Raw genomic sequence first — 17,224 nt, 5'->3', positions numbered from 1 at the left:
TTCGCGGCTCCAGACCAGAAAGTCAGCCTCGCAGACCCACGGGCGGATCCATATTCCTTCCCTTCCTCTTCCAAGAGACACCCAACCCCCAGAGGCACCCCTCCAGCTCCTGGGGCCAGCGCTCGGCCGCCCCCCGCGCCCTGAGGCCCCCGCACGGGGCAGCGCCGAGCATCCTTGCTCCAGGTCCTTTCTTCTCTCTGCTCCTCTGCCGCCGCCTCCATCGCACCTGCTGGCCCTCTTTGCCCCTCTCTCCCAGAATCGTCAAACCCCCAGATCCCGCCGGCGCCTCTCTAGCAAAGTCGCATTTCCCGGCCCCCGCGCACTCCCACGAGCCCGGTGTCCCCCGCCGCCATGAGCTCCCCCATCAGCAAGAGCCGCTCCCTTGTCGCCTTCCTCCAGCAGCTGCGCCACCTGGGGCAGCCACCCAGACCGGTGACGTCTGCGGTGTGCGCACCCCCTCGGCCGCGGGAGGTGCCCCTCTGCCCGCTGATGGAACCGCGCGAGGCGCAGAACGCGGCCGCCCTGCCGGGCCCCACCAACTGGCCGCTGCTGGGCAGCCTGCTGGAGATTCTCTGGAAAGGGGGCCTCAAGAAACAGCACGACACGCTGGTAAATGCCTCGTCGCGCCCCAATTCCCTCTCGCCTCCCTGCCCTGCGTGCGTTCCAAACCCTCGGCGAGGCGCGCGGCCCGGGCGCACAGGGCGCTCGAGGGTGGCGGCAGCTGCGGCCCCGGGAGGCGGGAGGCGGGAGGCGGGAGGCGGGAGGAGCGCTCCCGGGACTGCGAGGGATGCGCGCTGACTTGGCCCGGCCCGCGGCAGGCGGAGTACCACAGGAAGTATGGCAAGATTTTCCGCATGAAGTTGGGTTCCTTCGACTCGGTGCACCTGGGCTCGCCGTGCCTGCTGGAAGCGCTGTACCGCACGGAGAGCGCGTACCCCCAGCGGCTGGAGATCAAGCCCTGGAAGGCTTATCGCGACTACCGCAAGGAGGGCTACGGGCTGCTGATCCTGTGAGTCCAGGAGGCAGGATGGGGGCCGGCGTCTGGGCTCCATGCGCTTGGAAACTGGGAGAGGGTTTTCCGCGGTGGTACCCTCCGTATGCTGGGGGAACACGAAAGGCTCTACCCGGCCTAGTCTCGAACTCTTGCCTAGATCAGAGTGGGCTGAGAAGAGGTGTGCACCCAACACCTGCCTTTTCTCCAGCAACTGGGCAGGGCTGTGCCTTTTTAAAGAAAGGCCCAAAGCATTATCCAAATTGTGGTGTTCAGACTCTTGGGCAGGTGGAAGTTCGGAAGTCAGCGTGCCAGGCCAACGTATTATATACAAAATTATCCCTTAACGATTGTCTGTAATCCCCTCTTGTGAGCTCAAACGCCAGAAATTACCTTCTTTTGCTTTTGACAGCTACCTTCCTATCTGGAGGGGACGCATTCCCCTCCAGAAAGATCCAAGTCTAGTCAGAAAGGTGGGATGAAGAGGGACATCAAGGTCTCATTCTTTTAGATAGATAAATGCCATTATGTGATGAGATTCCTCTGCTTTTTCATTGTTAGCATTTAACAGGTTAGCACTTCTTTTTTTTTTTTTTTAACTTCCAAATTGTAACTCCTAATAGTTGTATTTTTCAGGATATAATCATTGGAATTAAAAGCCATAGTAATGTCTACTCTGCAAACCCAGAAGGTTTCAGGGGTCAGGTAATTCATATAAATGCGTAAGGAAGGCCCAGCAGGGATTTTAATCACAGGCTGTGTGGTCTACTATGGGGTGAGGGAAGAAGGTGGATGATTAGAACAGGCTTTTACAGCTCCAGTGAACCTCTGACTGTGTATTATTTGGAGGCAATGATAGAATTCTAGGGTTGCGGTGTTTTGTGAATGTGACTTTCAGCCCAAGTCAATGGATTAAGAGAAGAGAAAATTTTTCTCAAACAGATCTGGGTTGCTGGTGAAGGGGATGTTTGGGTGCCCACTCTTACTGCTGAGAATTGAGGCATCTGGCCTCCCAGGTCAGCCCCAGCAAGGGCACCTCAAAAGCCCTGAACCCCAGTTACCTGGACTTCACCTTCCTGGCGTCATCTTTGGCTGGGAGGAAAGGTGGTTTCATTCGGTTGTCAAACCAGCCCCCAATATTCCAATGCTGACATTCTCTGGGAGGTTGGTGGCATGCTTCTCAGTGTTCATTTGATTATAGAGTTCACAAAGTGGCAGAGCTGGGGGGCGTCTTTGCTTCTCCCTTCTTTCCCTTTCAGTTTGCTCTAAATACAATTCTGCTTCCCTCCCAGGGAAGGAGAGGACTGGCAGAGGGTCCGGAGTGCTTTTCAGAAAAAACTAATGAAACCAGTAGAAATTATGAAGCTGGACAACAAAATCAACGAGGTTTGCAGGCTGGGAGCCTGGGGAGGGAGAGATGTTTATGGAACTTCAAGTCATAGCTATAAAGTGCAGGCAATTTGATGGTTCAGGGGTCTTCTTTTTCTCCCCACTCCTCCTCCCCCAAACCCTTATTCCTCCTTCCTTCACTCTCTTGTAAAGTAACATCTCAATAAGGGAGTGATTACAAGCAGAGACTTTGGTATTCCTCAGCCTTGGCTTTGAACCTCAGCCCTCCACCCCCTAGGTCTGTAACCTGACTCTTCCCTTAACTTCCCTAAGCTTCACTTTCCTAATATATACATTGGGAAATACACGACAGTTCCCACCCCGCAAATTTGCTGGGAGGATTAAATGAGATAATGCTTACAAAAGTCCTCGGTCATACCATTTGAATAGGAGTCTTCAAGCCAGAGAAGGTGGAGAAAGGCATTCAGGAAGAGAGAATAGCTTGCTGAAAATAGAGAGGCATGAGATAGCATGGAGTGTTCAGAGAATAGTACATTCAGAGCAGCTGAGGCGAGGCTCTCTCTGAAACGATGCTGGACAGAGGGCAGAGCTTAATGTTTTTGGACTATGATAAGGCATTTAGACATTATCCTTTAGTCAACAGAGGGCCAAAAAGGAAGAGATTTAAGCATACAGTGTTCTCTTTACTCCTGATCACTTAGGGTGTTTGTTTTGAACTGAACTTGGACCCAGATAGGATCATATAGGTGCAGATTGCAAACCCAGAAGGTTTCAGGGGCCAGGTAATTCATATAAATGTGTAAGGAAGGCCCAGCAGGGATTTTAACAAACAGAACAGTGCATGCCCTTTCTAGAAGGGACAGCTGCCCCAGTTCCAGCAAATGACTACCACGTGGGAATGCAGACCCAGTGTCTCCAGATTTTGTCATTATTATTATTATTATTATTATTATTATTATTATTATTACTATTATAAAATTCCATATGTTTATGTGAAGTTTCTGGAGTTTTTTGATGGTAACAATTTCAAAGTCCTTTTTAATGCACTATGTGGACAAAATGCCCATTGGTTACACGGATGGGCTTTGTAGTCATACCTACCTTGTTCCAGGCCCCAGCATGGCCACTTTCCAGCTACGTGTCCAAGGGCGAGCACCTGAGCCCCGCTGGAAGCCCGTTCTCCCCTCTGTTAGGCAGGAAATGGGAGTAATGATAGTACTTTCTACCTCACCGCGTTGTTGTGAGGATCAGCTAAGATAACACACTCCATAGTGCTTGGTACGATACAAGCCTTGTTAAATGTGAGGCGTTAGTCATCTAAAACCCTGATTTGGGCAGTTGGCGTCTAGAGACCTTATGTAACTTGTCCCACGTCACAGAGCTATTTAGTGAAGGAGCTGTGTCCCAAATTTGCAGGTTTTTCTGCTTCCAAGTTCAACACGCCTAACACAATACCAGCCAGTAAGGAGATGTTTGCTGGCCCAGATACAGAAGCGGCAGACCTCATGGTGTTTGACAGGATATGCCAACAGACACTTGGCTGATTGCTCCTTCATGGTTTAGTCCCCAGTCTGATTAGAAGAAATGTTTTCCTTTTCTTAAATTTAGATCAAAAGCTGAAACCGAAGCTTTAGGGTGGTTTTGGGAAAAGCTGAGAAAATAACCCCTGGACGAGGTTGTTAGGGCAGAAGGTGAGCCCCCAGCGAGAATATATAATTAGTGTTGCTTCAGAATTAATAACATCACGGGCAGTGAATATACAAGGTAGCAAAACCTGAAGTTAGCTTAGGGAGCCTTTAAACTTTTGTTTTCCTTCAATGACTGAAATATATCTTCTGTGGTTTCTTTCTTCTAAGGTCTTGGCTGATTTTACGGGTAGAATAGATGAGCTCTGTGATGAGAGGGGCCATATTGAAGACTTATACAGCGAGCTGAACAAATGGTCATTTGAAAGTAAGTTGTCGGCTCCCTGCTCGGCGGGAAGCCTGCTTCTCTCTCTCCCACTCCCCCTGCTTGTGTTCCCTCTCTCACTGTGTCTCTCTCTGTCAAATAGATAAATAAAATCTTAAAAAAAAAAAAAAAAGTAAGTTGTCTTCACGGTCTTGTTCGTTTGATTTCCTAGTGGCTCTGTTAATAACTTCTATAATCATATACTGTCAGTGACAACAAAGAGCTGTTCATGCAGTCTTTTCATGCTTTTGGGCACTCAGGTTATGCTTTGCACTATGGGTTGTTTATGTAGTCATTCAACAAACGTTTATTGAACACCTGCTATGTGCCCAGGAGTATGCTAGGTACTAGGCACACAGCAGGGAACAAAACAAGCAATGTCTGTGTTCCCATGGAGCTTAGAGTCTAGTAGGGTTGACGATCAACAAGTAAACACACTTTAAAATATATATTTTGACAAGGGGTAAGGAATTCAAGAAAGAACCTAAGCTCCTAGATGAGGCAAGTCTGTTTTGGGAAGGAGACAGTTGAAGTGAGACCTAAAGGAATAAGCCACAGGGCATCTGTGGGGAAGATCGTTCCAGAATGTGGAGACAGGGAGGGCAAATATGCCGAGGTGGAAGTATGAGTGATGTCTCGGACCATAGGGGTGGATGACAGGGGAAGGGAAAGAGGGGTTGAGGAAGACCAAGCCAGGGGCTGTAGGTTCTGGCCAGAACTTGAGCTTTTAGTTTGAGTCAGGTGGGGAGCCATGGAGGGTTTCAAACAGAAGAGGGGATGATCCCTTTCTTTGAGGAACACTCTAGGAACAAAAAGCAGAGCTCCGCCTGGACCGGGACACTGCCCAGTGGGGATACAGGCAAGGAAGCTGTTTCCATAGAATGGGTAGGCACCTGACTGAGGAGGTTCAAGGCTGTGGGAGAATCCGAGAGAGCTGCCTCAGCTGAGCTTGGTCAGGGGGTGCTTCACAGTGGTGGGGCCATATCAGATGAGGCCTGTTAGATGAGTAGGAGTTCACCAGGTGAAGGTCAATGAAGGAGCAGAGAAGATTCTATTGAAGGAACAGGAAGATGTTCAGAATGACCAGAGCATGACCAACATGGTGAGGGCAGAGGATAGGAGGAAGGCAGTGGCCAACCCATGTAAACTAGGGATGGGAATTTGGTTTTGAGCTTGGGGGTACCTGGGAGTGATACAGAATGCTTTTAACTGGAAGGAGCCTTGGACCGATTTTCTGAAAGGATCACTCTGGCTGCTCATGCGAGGGATTGGAGAGGGCACTCCAGGATGGAGGCTTTTGTCGTGACCTGTCTCCCCCAACTGCTGAGCCTCACTTTAAAGATAGAGACCATCTGACTATCTTAGCACATTAGAAAGCTCCATGCAAAGAAGAAACCCACAGAAGGTGTTAAGGGAAGGGGGAGTAGAATAAAGTGAGGGAATGTTTACAGAGGAGAAACAACTGTATGTTTTGGAAACTGTCTGCTGGAAATACCCAAATGAAGGAATATTGAATGCATGTCTTTGCAAGTCAAAGAAGATTGGACTGTGGTGGCTTAAAAATTATTGTTCCAGTGTTATGAGAAGTCTCGAGGAGAGCAGTCTGCAGCTAGGACTCAACGATGTCACTGGGGGCTCTCCATCTTTTTGCTCATCCATCCTTAGCTGGTTGGCTTGTTGCAAAATGGCCGCCGCCCCTCGTGGTCTCACCTCTGCACTCTAGGCAAAAACAAGAAGGAAAGAGGGAGGAGCTAAGACAGCTGTACTTGCCCCTTTTATTGAGAAAGCAAAGGAGTATTTTCCGTAAGCCTCATTGGCCAGACCTGGGCCATGTGGCTTCTCAGGCTGCTGCAGGAAGCCTGGGGAATCAGGGAACAGGATTGTCACCAGAGTCTTAGATCAATCCAGATTCATTGCCTGAGGACTGATACATTGACACTCTAAATAAAATTGGGGATCTCTTAGGGAAGAAATGGGAGAGAATGAGTGTTGGGTAGGCCATTTACAGTGTCTTTTACACATGGTGTCAATGATAAACTCTGACAAAAGCAAGGCATTGCAGGAGACATTCAATCCTGTATAAAAATGGCTGTATTTTCACCGTGGCATTTCTGACCCAGAGGTTCTGCAGCGGTTGGGTCAGTGGATGTGGAGACAATTTCTAGAAAGTGAGAAGAGTATCATGCCCCTTTCTCTCAGATTTTTTGCCTTTCCTCTGTTCTTGGAAAAGACCTTGCTCTTACAAAAGATAGAATCAAGCCTTTAATAGCCCGCTACTCCCAGACTACGGTGCCTCTGTGATTGTGTAACTCTTGATTATTTTAAATGACAGGCATCTGCCTTGTGCTCTATGAGAAGAGATTTGGACTCCTTCAGAAGAATGCCGGGGATGAAGCTTTGAACTTCATCATGGCCATCAAAACAGTAAGCATCCCCTTGAAGATAGCAATTTTCCCAATTTTCAGAACTTAACAAAGGTGCATCCCATTTCCCCAGGAGGGGCACACACACCTATTTTATTACACTAGTTAAGTGTTACTTTCAATGTGTCATGTGTTTTCATGTACGTATGTGCATGTATGCTCGTAAACCAGGAATCACACTACATCATCATTTAGGCAAGTTTAAATAGGTGTTTCAATTAAAGGTCGGTCCATTAAAATACTATTTGAAAAAGAGTCTGAAAATTTTCCGATGTAATATTTTTGAATCGTGTCGACCACACATGGATGTGATAGATGCCGTGAAACTGGTGTAGAAAATGGCGAACGTTGGGAAATTAATGGAAATGGAAGTCTCTATGAAAGTGATGGCTTTCCTTCTTTCTTCTTCTTTTTAAATATGGAGGTCCTAAGATCACATATTTTATTAAACACATCCAGTGGGAAATCATCCCAAAGATCATCTTCATTGTGCCACCGGGGTGGGGGAGGGCTCCGCGTCCAGCACTGGGGGGAGAGTTCCTGCCTTTGTGGAAGCAGAGGGTGCGGGTCGTGTAGAATGCTCCTCTCCCATGTGAAGGCTCCTCTCCAGTTGTCTTTGAGAGAGGTAGAAACCGGAATGAAAAGGCATTGTGTTCCTCACAGATGATGAGCACGTTTGGGAGGATGATGGTAACCCCAGTCGAGCTGCACAAGAGCCTCAATACCAAGGTGTGGCAGGCCCACACACTGGCCTGGGACACCATTTTCAAATCAGGTAATGCGGCCACACACCCCCGTAGCCCTTTCTCTGGTGCTGCTGCCAGAAGTCTGGAATGATCTTCTTGACCTGACAACCTTGATCCTTTGATGGAGTTGTGCCTCCTGATTGTTTTGGCTTTGTAAACACAAGTTTAGAATCGCCCTGGCATAGGCAAATTCTAAGGAAAAGACAGCTTTGCATAGTCTTTGGGAGCTGGGAGAGGTTAAAAGCAAGGGCTTTGGAGTCAGAGATACCTGGGTTCAAATCCCAGCTCTGTCAACGGTGTAGCACGTTGACCAAATGTGCTATAACTCTTCCGTCCTCAGTAGTCTTGTGTCTAAAATGGGCTAATAACAACAATAATAATACTTACCTCGATGCAGCTGTTTCTAGATCTAATATAGATAATGTAAAAACCTGGCTAATCTCAATACCCAATGGATCAGAGCTGTTTCTGCTACATTATCAGGGGAATGCTGTGAGTATTGTTCTATGAGTTCCCAATAGGTACTAGGAGGAGGATCCATATCATATCATACCATGTCATATCTTTTCTACACACACATAAACATGTACTCAGCTAATTCTCACCAAAAACCCTGTAAAGTAGGTCCTTCTATTAGCCCTGAGTGACAGAACTGAGGCACAAAAAAGTAACTTTGTCAGGATCACATGCTAGATGATGGCAAAAGCCAGGGTTTGAAGCCAGACAGGACTCTCAAAGGTCTAGCTCTAACTGCTGCACCACTTATCGTCCTCATTATTACTGTCAACCTCACTGTTATTATTATTCTGGTGGTGGCTTGCCTAGTGGATTGAAATAAGGAGACACATGTCTAGAATGTGTCCAGAATGTGTCCAGAAATTTCTGCTACCTTTGCCAGCATGCACGAAGCACGGCACTTGAGTGTGTGTGTGTGCACGTACGTGTGTTTTTGTTTGATAACGTTGGGGGAGGTTCTCTCCTCCCCTCCTGCCCAGATCTGGGAGCCAAGTCCCACACTGCCCGTATTCGTGACCAAACCAGCCAGACACCTGGCTCTGGGTGCGAGTTCTGATTCTGAAGGTGGACCCAAATCCCATCTATGTCCCGTGACGATCTCTTCCAAACTCTGAGCTCTTACTACTCGAAAGGTGACCTGCAGAGCAGAAACAGCGCCTGGGAGCCTGTAAGAAATGCAGATTTCCAGGCCCACCCCAGACCCCTGATTCAGAATCTGTGTTTTGGCAAGATGCCCGGGGGATTCTTTGGCAAGTTAAAATTTGAGGAGCCCTGCTCCTGTGGGCACCGATCAATCCTTGGTGACTTAACAACAAGGCAACGTTAACTCATTGAAGAAATGGTCAGTGTCCCCCCCCCCCCCAAAAAAGGCCCTGAAGATGTCACGGGGAAGATTTTACCTGGGGTTCTCTTGCATTCTTTCGCGTCCTAATCGTCCCCTGACTTCCTTTCTCCAATAGTCAAGTCTTGTATCGACAACCGCTTAGAGAAACATTCTGAGCAGCCCAGCATGGATTTCCTCTGTGATATTTATCACCACAATCAGCTTTCCAAGAAAGAATTGTATGCGGCCGTCACAGAGCTCCAGCTGGCCGCCGTGGAAACGGTAAGGGGCCTGATGTCCGTTCGCTAAACGAGTGGGCTGAAAAATCTTTTTCATGATGAATTTTAAATACTCATTCAGCTCACTCATTCCACAAGGATTAACTGAGCACTGGCTTAGCAAAAATGGTAAGTCTCCCACGAGATGCTGTGGGAGACCCAGGACACAGTCTCGGTCCTTAAACAGGTGATGATAGGAGGTGAATTCATGCGCTCCAGCAGGCGGACAATCAAGTGTTATATTAAAGACACAAGCTGCTATGGGAATTCAGAGGCAGTAAAATGCCACACCATAGGAAGATTTTTAAAGATTGAATATGTTCTAAAAGGTTGTGCACGTTACCCCAAAGTGCCTGACTGTGGTTGTTACTCTAAAAATATTGGCATGCTCTCGGCCAGTCCGATTATTTTTTTCAGATTAAAAGCATAAGCATAGTGAGTCCGGAGAAAACTTGATTTTGACTTACATGAAACAACCTATCTGAAATACCAAAATTCTGTCCCCAGTGTGCTTAATACGCCTGGTAGGTACACAACCCAGCCAGACTCCAAACAAAAATTCTGACAGGTGTTCAGGTGGGTTTGATTGTCTTCGATCCATTCTTTGCACCATCACTGGAGGGACGTGTAGTAATATTCCTCATGGCCCAAAGGTTCACACACCTGTAATCTCTAAGAAGAATGTGTCCCAGTTCATTTCTTTCCCACGTTTCCCCTTTCTTTTGTGTTTCTCGTCCAAAGAAAAAGTAGGGTTTTCTACATCAGGGAGTACAGCAAAGTTATCATTTCTCCTCACGCTCCAGAAGGCTGTTAAAAGGAAGAATTCATTTCGCTCACTGTCATACTGAGTCACTTAGCCTAAGAGGCTCCCTAGAGTGATAAAAGTAAAGCTTCACCCATTATCTTTTTTTTTCAGCTGGAATATGAGTTTGTTGAGGGAGATGACTTGGTTTTGTCCGCTGCTATATGCCTAGGATGTAGAATAGTACTTAGCATAAAGTAGGTGCTCAACGAATACTTGATGAATAAATGAAAGGATTCAGAAACTACTGAGTGCCTACTATGTGCTTGGCACTCTTCTAGGTGCTTGAGGGACCACCATGAACCAGAGACCAAGGTCTTGGCCTTCATGGAACTTAACTGCGGGGAGGGAAGACCAACCAGAAACATGTAGACACACCAATAAATGGGATCTTTGCAATTAGTGGTAGGAGACATGGAGGAAACCATCTGAGTGATGGGATAGAAGGAGAATGGAGAGGGGGCAGGGTTCCCTCTCTTCCTGGGACTGAAATGATGAGAGAGAGCCAGCCAGGGGAAAGATGTGGTGGAAGAGCTCTCCAGGTAGAGAGAACAGCATGTACAAGGGCCCTGGAGCAGAAAGAGCGTGGGAGCTGGAGACCTAGCCAATGTGGTCAGGTTGACGTTGGAGAAGTCAAGGGGCCATATTAACCAGAAGCCTTAGTAAGCCATCTGGATTTTATTACACCTGTGATGGAAAGCCTTTGGGGTATTATAAGCAAGGAAGTAGCCTGATCAAATTTATGTTTTGAAGGGATGGCTCTGGCTGGTGGAGTGAAAGAAGATTCTAGAAGAGGAAGGGCAAAAGCCGGGAGGCCAGCTGTGAGATGGATCTCCTCCACGGAGGTCAAGCCGGGATAGTTAGTGCCTGTGAGGTTTCCCAGGCCATTTTCAGCCCCTGCAGTTACCCTAAAAGACCCAGGCTGTCTTACAAGTCTGGTGAAAGCTACAGTTATCTGCCTTTTGGAAACTCTATTTGGTACTTGCGGTAAGGGACCCGCTGATATGGTTAAATGTTTCTTTTTTAGTCCTGGCAATTCTGGAAGTCACTTTTGGAAAATCAGAGAAATCTGAAAGTGTATCTAATTTGGTGGCTACACCCTCTTCCTGTTTTGTAAATTGGACTCTTGTAATAATGCCGTCCACTGTTTATTTGCAGCTGAGGCTGCCAGTCTTCTGACATGAAGAAGCCTGCCTTGGAGGCATCTTCTTCCCAAAATAGTAAATTCCATTGGCTCCGAATCATCTCGCACTTTGCTCATCTATATCAGTGGCACATGACACTTAGCAAAAGCGTCTTCGTGTCTGCAATGACCATTTTTACAGGAATATTTGGCTTACATTAACTTGAAAAAAAAAAAGGCCTAAAAACAAATACATATGACTACCAGTGGTGAATATTATGAAACTAAAAGCTACCCTGGCTGTTTCAGCCAATATTTTTTCTCTTCTGCTGAAAGGAAGTAAAGCATGCCGCTAAAAAGACCATGAGCCTTCGTCAGAAACTGTGGCCAGTTCCTTGAAATACTCAACGCAATGCTAGAATGTCTTATTTTGGTGTTGGCACCCTCCTGCAAGGGCTCTTTGCATGTGGCTGGAACCCAGGGTTCATAGATAACTTTTTAGGATGTGGCAAAACAAACAAACAACCCTCTTTTTTTAAATTCCAGAAATATAGTTTCTTGTGCATTTACACTATAAAATTAAAAAAGAAAAAACTTATTAGCAACGCTGCCAGGATCTCTATCCCTCTTTCCCCACCCAAGTATTCTATCCATTTTCTATATTATACAATTTTTGATCAAACGCTTTTTTATTTTGAGATAATTATAGATTCACATGCAGTTCTAAGGAAAAGTAGAGAAGAGTCCCTTGGATCCTTCCTGCAGCTTCCCCCAATGGTAACATCTTGCAACAATAAAATCTTATCACAACCTGGAAATTGACACAGATACAATCCTAACCAGCTTGCTTTCCTTTCATCAGCTCTACATGGTTTCTTTGTGTTCAAAACAAACTGAGGGTTCTAGAGGGGAGGGGGGTGGGAGGATGGGTTAGCCTGGTGATGGGTATTAAGGAGGGCATGTTCTGCATGGAGCACTGAGTGTTATGCACAAACAATGAATCATGGAACACTACATCTAAAACTAATGACAAAATGTATGGGGATTAACATAACAATAAAAAAATTTTTAAAAAAAGAAAAAAAAACAATTTTTTTATCAAACTGAATTTTAAGTGTCCTAATGCAGCTGATTATTTCAAAGAGTCTACATTGATTAAGCTATCCTTAACTGGCATTATTTTCTAAAATAAATCTGACTTTTTATATGCTGTATTTGTGTAACGCACAGCAAATAAGGACACGTGAAAAAGTCTCACCAATACATTTGCAGAGCAAGATGGTAGGCATCAGTTTTTGTTCAGCTCATGATGGTTTTAAGGCAATTTATTTGCAGAAACTCAGGTTTATGTCCATTTGCCTTTCAGACAGCAAACAGCTTAATGTGGGTTCTCTATAATTTATCCCGTAATCCCTATGTGCAACAAAAGCTTCTTAAGGAAATTCAGAGTGTATTGCTTGAGAATCGGATGCCACGGGCAGAGGATTTGAGGAATATGCCATATTTAAAAGCCTGTCTGAAAGAATCTATGAGGTGAGAACACATGCCTAAGCCAACATGAATATGCTGGGAAGCCATTCTCTTAAAGACACAATGAGGGGTCTCCACGCCCACAGACAGCACCCACAGTTGACTCAGAAACATTTATCAAACTGCAAAAAAAAGGAGCCTTAAGACCATATTCTTTTACTATTATTCATTTCCTAAATCATTTGGGCAAATTCTATTAAATCTCTGGAAAGTCAGTGTCCTCCCTTTCAATCGGTAATAATAGTCTAATGAATGCTGTAAGCACTAAGTAAGCTTAGGGGCATAATTGAAGGATATGAGAAGAAGTTCAGCAAGAAAACTATATTATTATTTGATAAGACAAAGAGACATCTTTGTTTTTGAGCCTCTGGTATAAAATGTTCTCTGAAAATTCTTTTTATACACTTTCTGGAAAACAAAACTCACAACATTCTAGCATTAGGAAAGAAATAGCTTTCACTTCAGGAAGGGCAGATAGGAGAAACCTAGAACAAAAGTCAAACTTAAGCGTGACACAGGAAACACACACATTTGAAGTCCAGAAATAAACAGGAGAAAACCACTATTAACAGCTACTAAGCAGTTACTGGGAAGTTAACCAACACAATAAGGAAGAAAAACAGAAGATATAAATTTCAGAAAGAGAGAGACAGAACTTCTTGGGACACGTGGGGAGCTCAGTCGGTTAGGTGTCCTATCCTTGATTTCAGCTCAGGTCATGATCTCCGGGTTATGAGATCAAGCCCATATTGGCCTCAGCACTGGGTGTGGAGCCTGCTTAAGATTCTTTCTCTGCCCCTTCCCCAATAAATAAATAAATTAAATTAAACTTTCTTTCTAGGGCGCCTGGGTGGCTCAGTTGGTTAAGCGACTGCCTTCAGCTCAGGTCATGATCCCAGGGTCCTGGGATCGAGTCCCGCATCGGGCTCTCTGCTCCTTGGGAGCGCTTCTCCCTCTGCCTCTCTCTCTCTGTCTCTCATGAATAAATAAATAAAATCTTAAAAAAAAACAAAAAAACAAAAAAACTTTCTTTCTAAAAAAAAAAAAGAGAGACAACTTCCTTATGAGAGTTGTGATCATGTTCTGTTTTTGAGTATGAACATATGCAGGAATTATTTATTTAACCAGTTTCTGTATTCCCATTGATATTTGATCTAGATATTGGTCTGTGCTCACCTTTACATCTTTAATTTTGTTTTTTCAGGCTTACCCCAAGTGTGCCATTTACAACTAGGACTCTTGACAAAGCAACGGTTCTGGGTGAATATGCTTTACCCAAAGGAGTAAGTAGGATTCGTGCAATCTGTACTTTATAGAGCTTTGAAAGATACGCCTTTCAAATATTCATCAGATCTCCATAAACACTTTCCCTGGGAGAGCATTCATTTTGGAAATATGTATATTTTAGTGTATAGCTAACATGTGTCGTATGGTGTTAGGATTAATGGTTTGGGGGAAAAGAGACCTAGATTCAAGCATAGCCTTGAGTGAGTTACATAACCTTTGTGAGCCCCAGATTTCTCATATGTAAAATGGGGATAATAATGGAACCCACCAGGGCACCTGGGTGGCTCAGTTGGTTAAGCGACTGCCTTCTGCTCGATCCTGGAGTCCCGGGATGGAGTCCCGCATCGGGCTCCCTGCTCAGCGGGGAGTCTGCTTCTCCCTCTGACCCTCCCCCCTCTCATGTGCTCTCTCTCATTCTCTCTCTTTCAAATAAACAAATAAAAAATCTTAAAAAATAAAAAAAATAATGGAACCCACCACATAGGGTTGCATGAGAATGTGATGCTAAATTTTAAACTTTACCTATTTATTACCTGGTATATTTCTAGTACTAAATACATGTTGGCAATCACCATATTATAAACTTGTGGGTTGTTTTTACATTTGTAAGGGGATCCCTTTTGTAAATTTTGCTGTTCAAATGTTTTCTTCTAGTTATTTTACACGTTTTGTGTTTCTGTGTGTTTTTAGACAGTGTTGATGTTAAATACCCAGGTGTTGGGATCCAGTGAAGAAAATTTTAAAGATTCAAGCCAGTTTAGGCCCGAACGATGGCTTCAGGAGAAGACAAAGATTAATCCTTTTGCGCATCTTCCATTTGGCATTGGGAAAAGAATGTGCATCGGTCGCCGACTAGCCGAGCTCCAGCTCCGCTTGGCTCTCTGCTGGGTAAAACTCTGATTTTTGCAGTTGTGCTCTGTTGTATTCCACAAGGCAGGAAAAGAGGGGGTAATTCTGCCCTTTTCTTTGTGCATGTGTGTTTCAGATCGTCCGCAAATATGACATCGTGGCCACGGACAACGAGCCTGTGGAGATGCTGCACCTGGGTATCCTGGTGCCCAGCCGGGTGCCCCCCATCGCTTTCCGACAGCGGTAAGAGCCTCAGGTGAGCATCTGGCATGCTGTGAATGACCAAAGTGTGAGCTGAGCTTAGAAAGCAGCCAGACTTGGGTTTGAATCGCTGCTTACCACTGAGTGGCTGGGTGACCTTGAGCAGTTTCTTAACATTTCTGCCTCCATATTTTTTTCATTTGTAAAATGGGGACCAAAATCATATCTCTCTAGAAAGTTGATATGATACTAAATATTTAGCCTGGATCCTGGCATCCACTAAGTGCTCTGTAAAGGCAAGATGCCATTATGGGGCCAGAGTTCCTCTCCCGGCTTTGAATCTCTCCTCCCTCTGCCATTCAGGATAATTTTCCCATCTCAAGGTCCATAAACTTAATCACATCTGCAAAGTTCCTTTTGCCATGCATTCACAGGCTCTGGAGATTAGAGCATAGACGTTTTCTCAGGGCCATTATTCTGCCTACCAAGACTGTTCCAATAAAACTTTATCTATAAATACAGGTGGTCGGCCTTATTTGACCACAGGGCTTTGGCTTACCGGCCCCTGGAACGTAAGTGTATATATTTACTAGCCTGTGTTAAATATCGTTTACTTATACTTCTTTAATATCTAATTGGAATTTACTTTATCTTCCAGAATTTTTTTTGACCAGGACCAAGAGCAGCAATGTTTACCCTCCTGCAAGAATGGTGCTTATGGCTTCTTCGTTACTGGAAAGCAAAGTTCAAACATCAGAACGTGAAATGGCACATAAAGAACAGTTAGGCCCAGGTGTTTATAAACAACGCTTTCTTCGGTACAATTGTTCTAGAAGCTGCACTGTCTATGTAGATGATGGTATTTAATAAGATTGTATCTGACTCAGGAAAGCAGATTGTTGGGTTACAAGGTGCTTTACAGGGTGTACTTCAGGCTTACTTGAACCAATGTCAGCACCATCTTGGCTTACACAGAATTGCTCATAATACTGTTTTCTCTTGCATCTTCCATGATGTGCCAGGGAGGCCAGGCACTTGTCAGTTAGTCTGGTAAAGTCACTAAATGTTTCTGTTCCTTCCCTACCAAATTCACTGCTTGGTTCTTTACTTCTCAAAAGTGAGTTTACATTTCACAATGAAAGTCCTACGGAACACAAGCTAAATTGTCTGGGGCTTGGGGTAATATTGACAATCCATTCATTGTAACTCTGTTTGATGTAGTATTTGGGAAAATACTTGTTTATGACATAAGCAAAGCTAAATGTTAAAGTTACCAGGTCTCTGTGGAGCCGTATTTTTCCTGTTTTGAAATTGCAGCATTATTGGGAAATTAGAGAGTAAGTCTATTTTAAGTACTTTGATGAAGTCAGAATCTCTTATCTAAGAATGCCTTAATGATTCACTGTGGCATCATTTGGTCAAAGGATTCTGAAATTCTTTATTTAGCTAATGGATTTCCTCTCTGGCATTAAGAAGTAGATCAGCAGTTTTGAAATTGTGTGTGTATGTGTGTGTACGGTAATGACAATTTGCTTAAGTCATTTTCAAAATATATATGGTATTTGATTTAGGATCTATGGTTTAGGACAATGTTCTAAAGTCCAGTTACAGTTTAAAAATATTCAGTGACTTCCTACGCTTTGCTTTCCCCGCTACAGGATAGAATAGTCATAAAGTGTGCATGCATTACTTAAAACTTTGTAAAAAAAAAATGTTTGCATAAAGTTTATTTTTACATATGTTTACTACTATTTTTCCTAAAAACATACTTCCATTTCTGTATATTTGATAAAGATTTCCCTTTCTAGGTTATATTTTTAGAATATTTCAGGAGTATACATTTATATCATTCTATTTGAATGAATATGTACATATCACTAAAATAGGTGCATGCTCTCTCCCTACTATGAAATTAATTTTAGGATTATAAATCCACATGTTGTCAGATCTCATTTGTATATCTTAGAATTCTCTGAAAATAAAGGTTTTGAAATATTCAAGAACTATTTCCTCTTTGTTGCATTTGTTACATCAAAATTTAAAGTTTTAAACTTCGTCTTACTAGAAGATTTTTTCAGGTGGCCATTTTAAAAGCCCTATATCACGAAATCTACTCTGACTAAAAGCTGAACTTCCCTAACAGTTTTACAGAAAGATGGATCATTTGAGTGGCAAAATAATTTTCCTTTTTTTTTTGCTGCTTCATTATTTTTTAAGTCCATTTAGTTCTGAAGCACCACCTCCCTCTAGATGAGCACAGAAACTTCCAGCTGATGTCCAGTCTGTTCTTTGTATGCTGGCCATTTTGGCCTTCTCAAAACCCAAACCCGACTGTCTTATCCTTGCTTCTGTGGG

General features: G+C 44.3%; 1 protein-coding gene across 1 annotated transcript; it reads left to right on the top strand.

Annotated features, from left to right (window-relative positions):
- The first annotated feature begins 351 nt into the window (after window positions 1–351).
- On the top strand, window positions 352–16,628 carry LOC123850645 (1,25-dihydroxyvitamin D(3) 24-hydroxylase, mitochondrial). Its single transcript, XM_045883890.2, has 12 exons — window positions 352–609; window positions 819–1,009; window positions 2,284–2,377; window positions 4,198–4,294; window positions 6,624–6,715; window positions 7,378–7,489; window positions 8,936–9,081; window positions 12,369–12,535; window positions 13,737–13,815; window positions 14,510–14,707; window positions 14,805–14,924; window positions 15,528–16,628. Exons 1-11 carry the CDS (start codon window positions 352–354, stop codon window positions 14,913–14,915), a joined length of 1,545 nt encoding a protein of 514 aa, XP_045739846.1. The 3' UTR covers window positions 14,916–14,924; window positions 15,528–16,628.
- Window positions 16,629–17,224: the final 596 nt, after the last annotated feature.

Source organism: Mirounga angustirostris, unplaced genomic scaffold (genome assembly GCF_029215605.1).
Source record: "Mirounga angustirostris isolate CCGP_5_RB_7025 unplaced genomic scaffold, mMirAng1.0.hap1 SCAF_10, whole genome shotgun sequence".
NCBI classification, from domain to species: Eukaryota; Metazoa; Chordata; class Mammalia; order Carnivora; family Phocidae; genus Mirounga; species Mirounga angustirostris.
The sequence above is the reverse complement of the archived record's forward strand: the minus strand, read 5'-3'. Positions and strand labels throughout refer to the sequence as shown.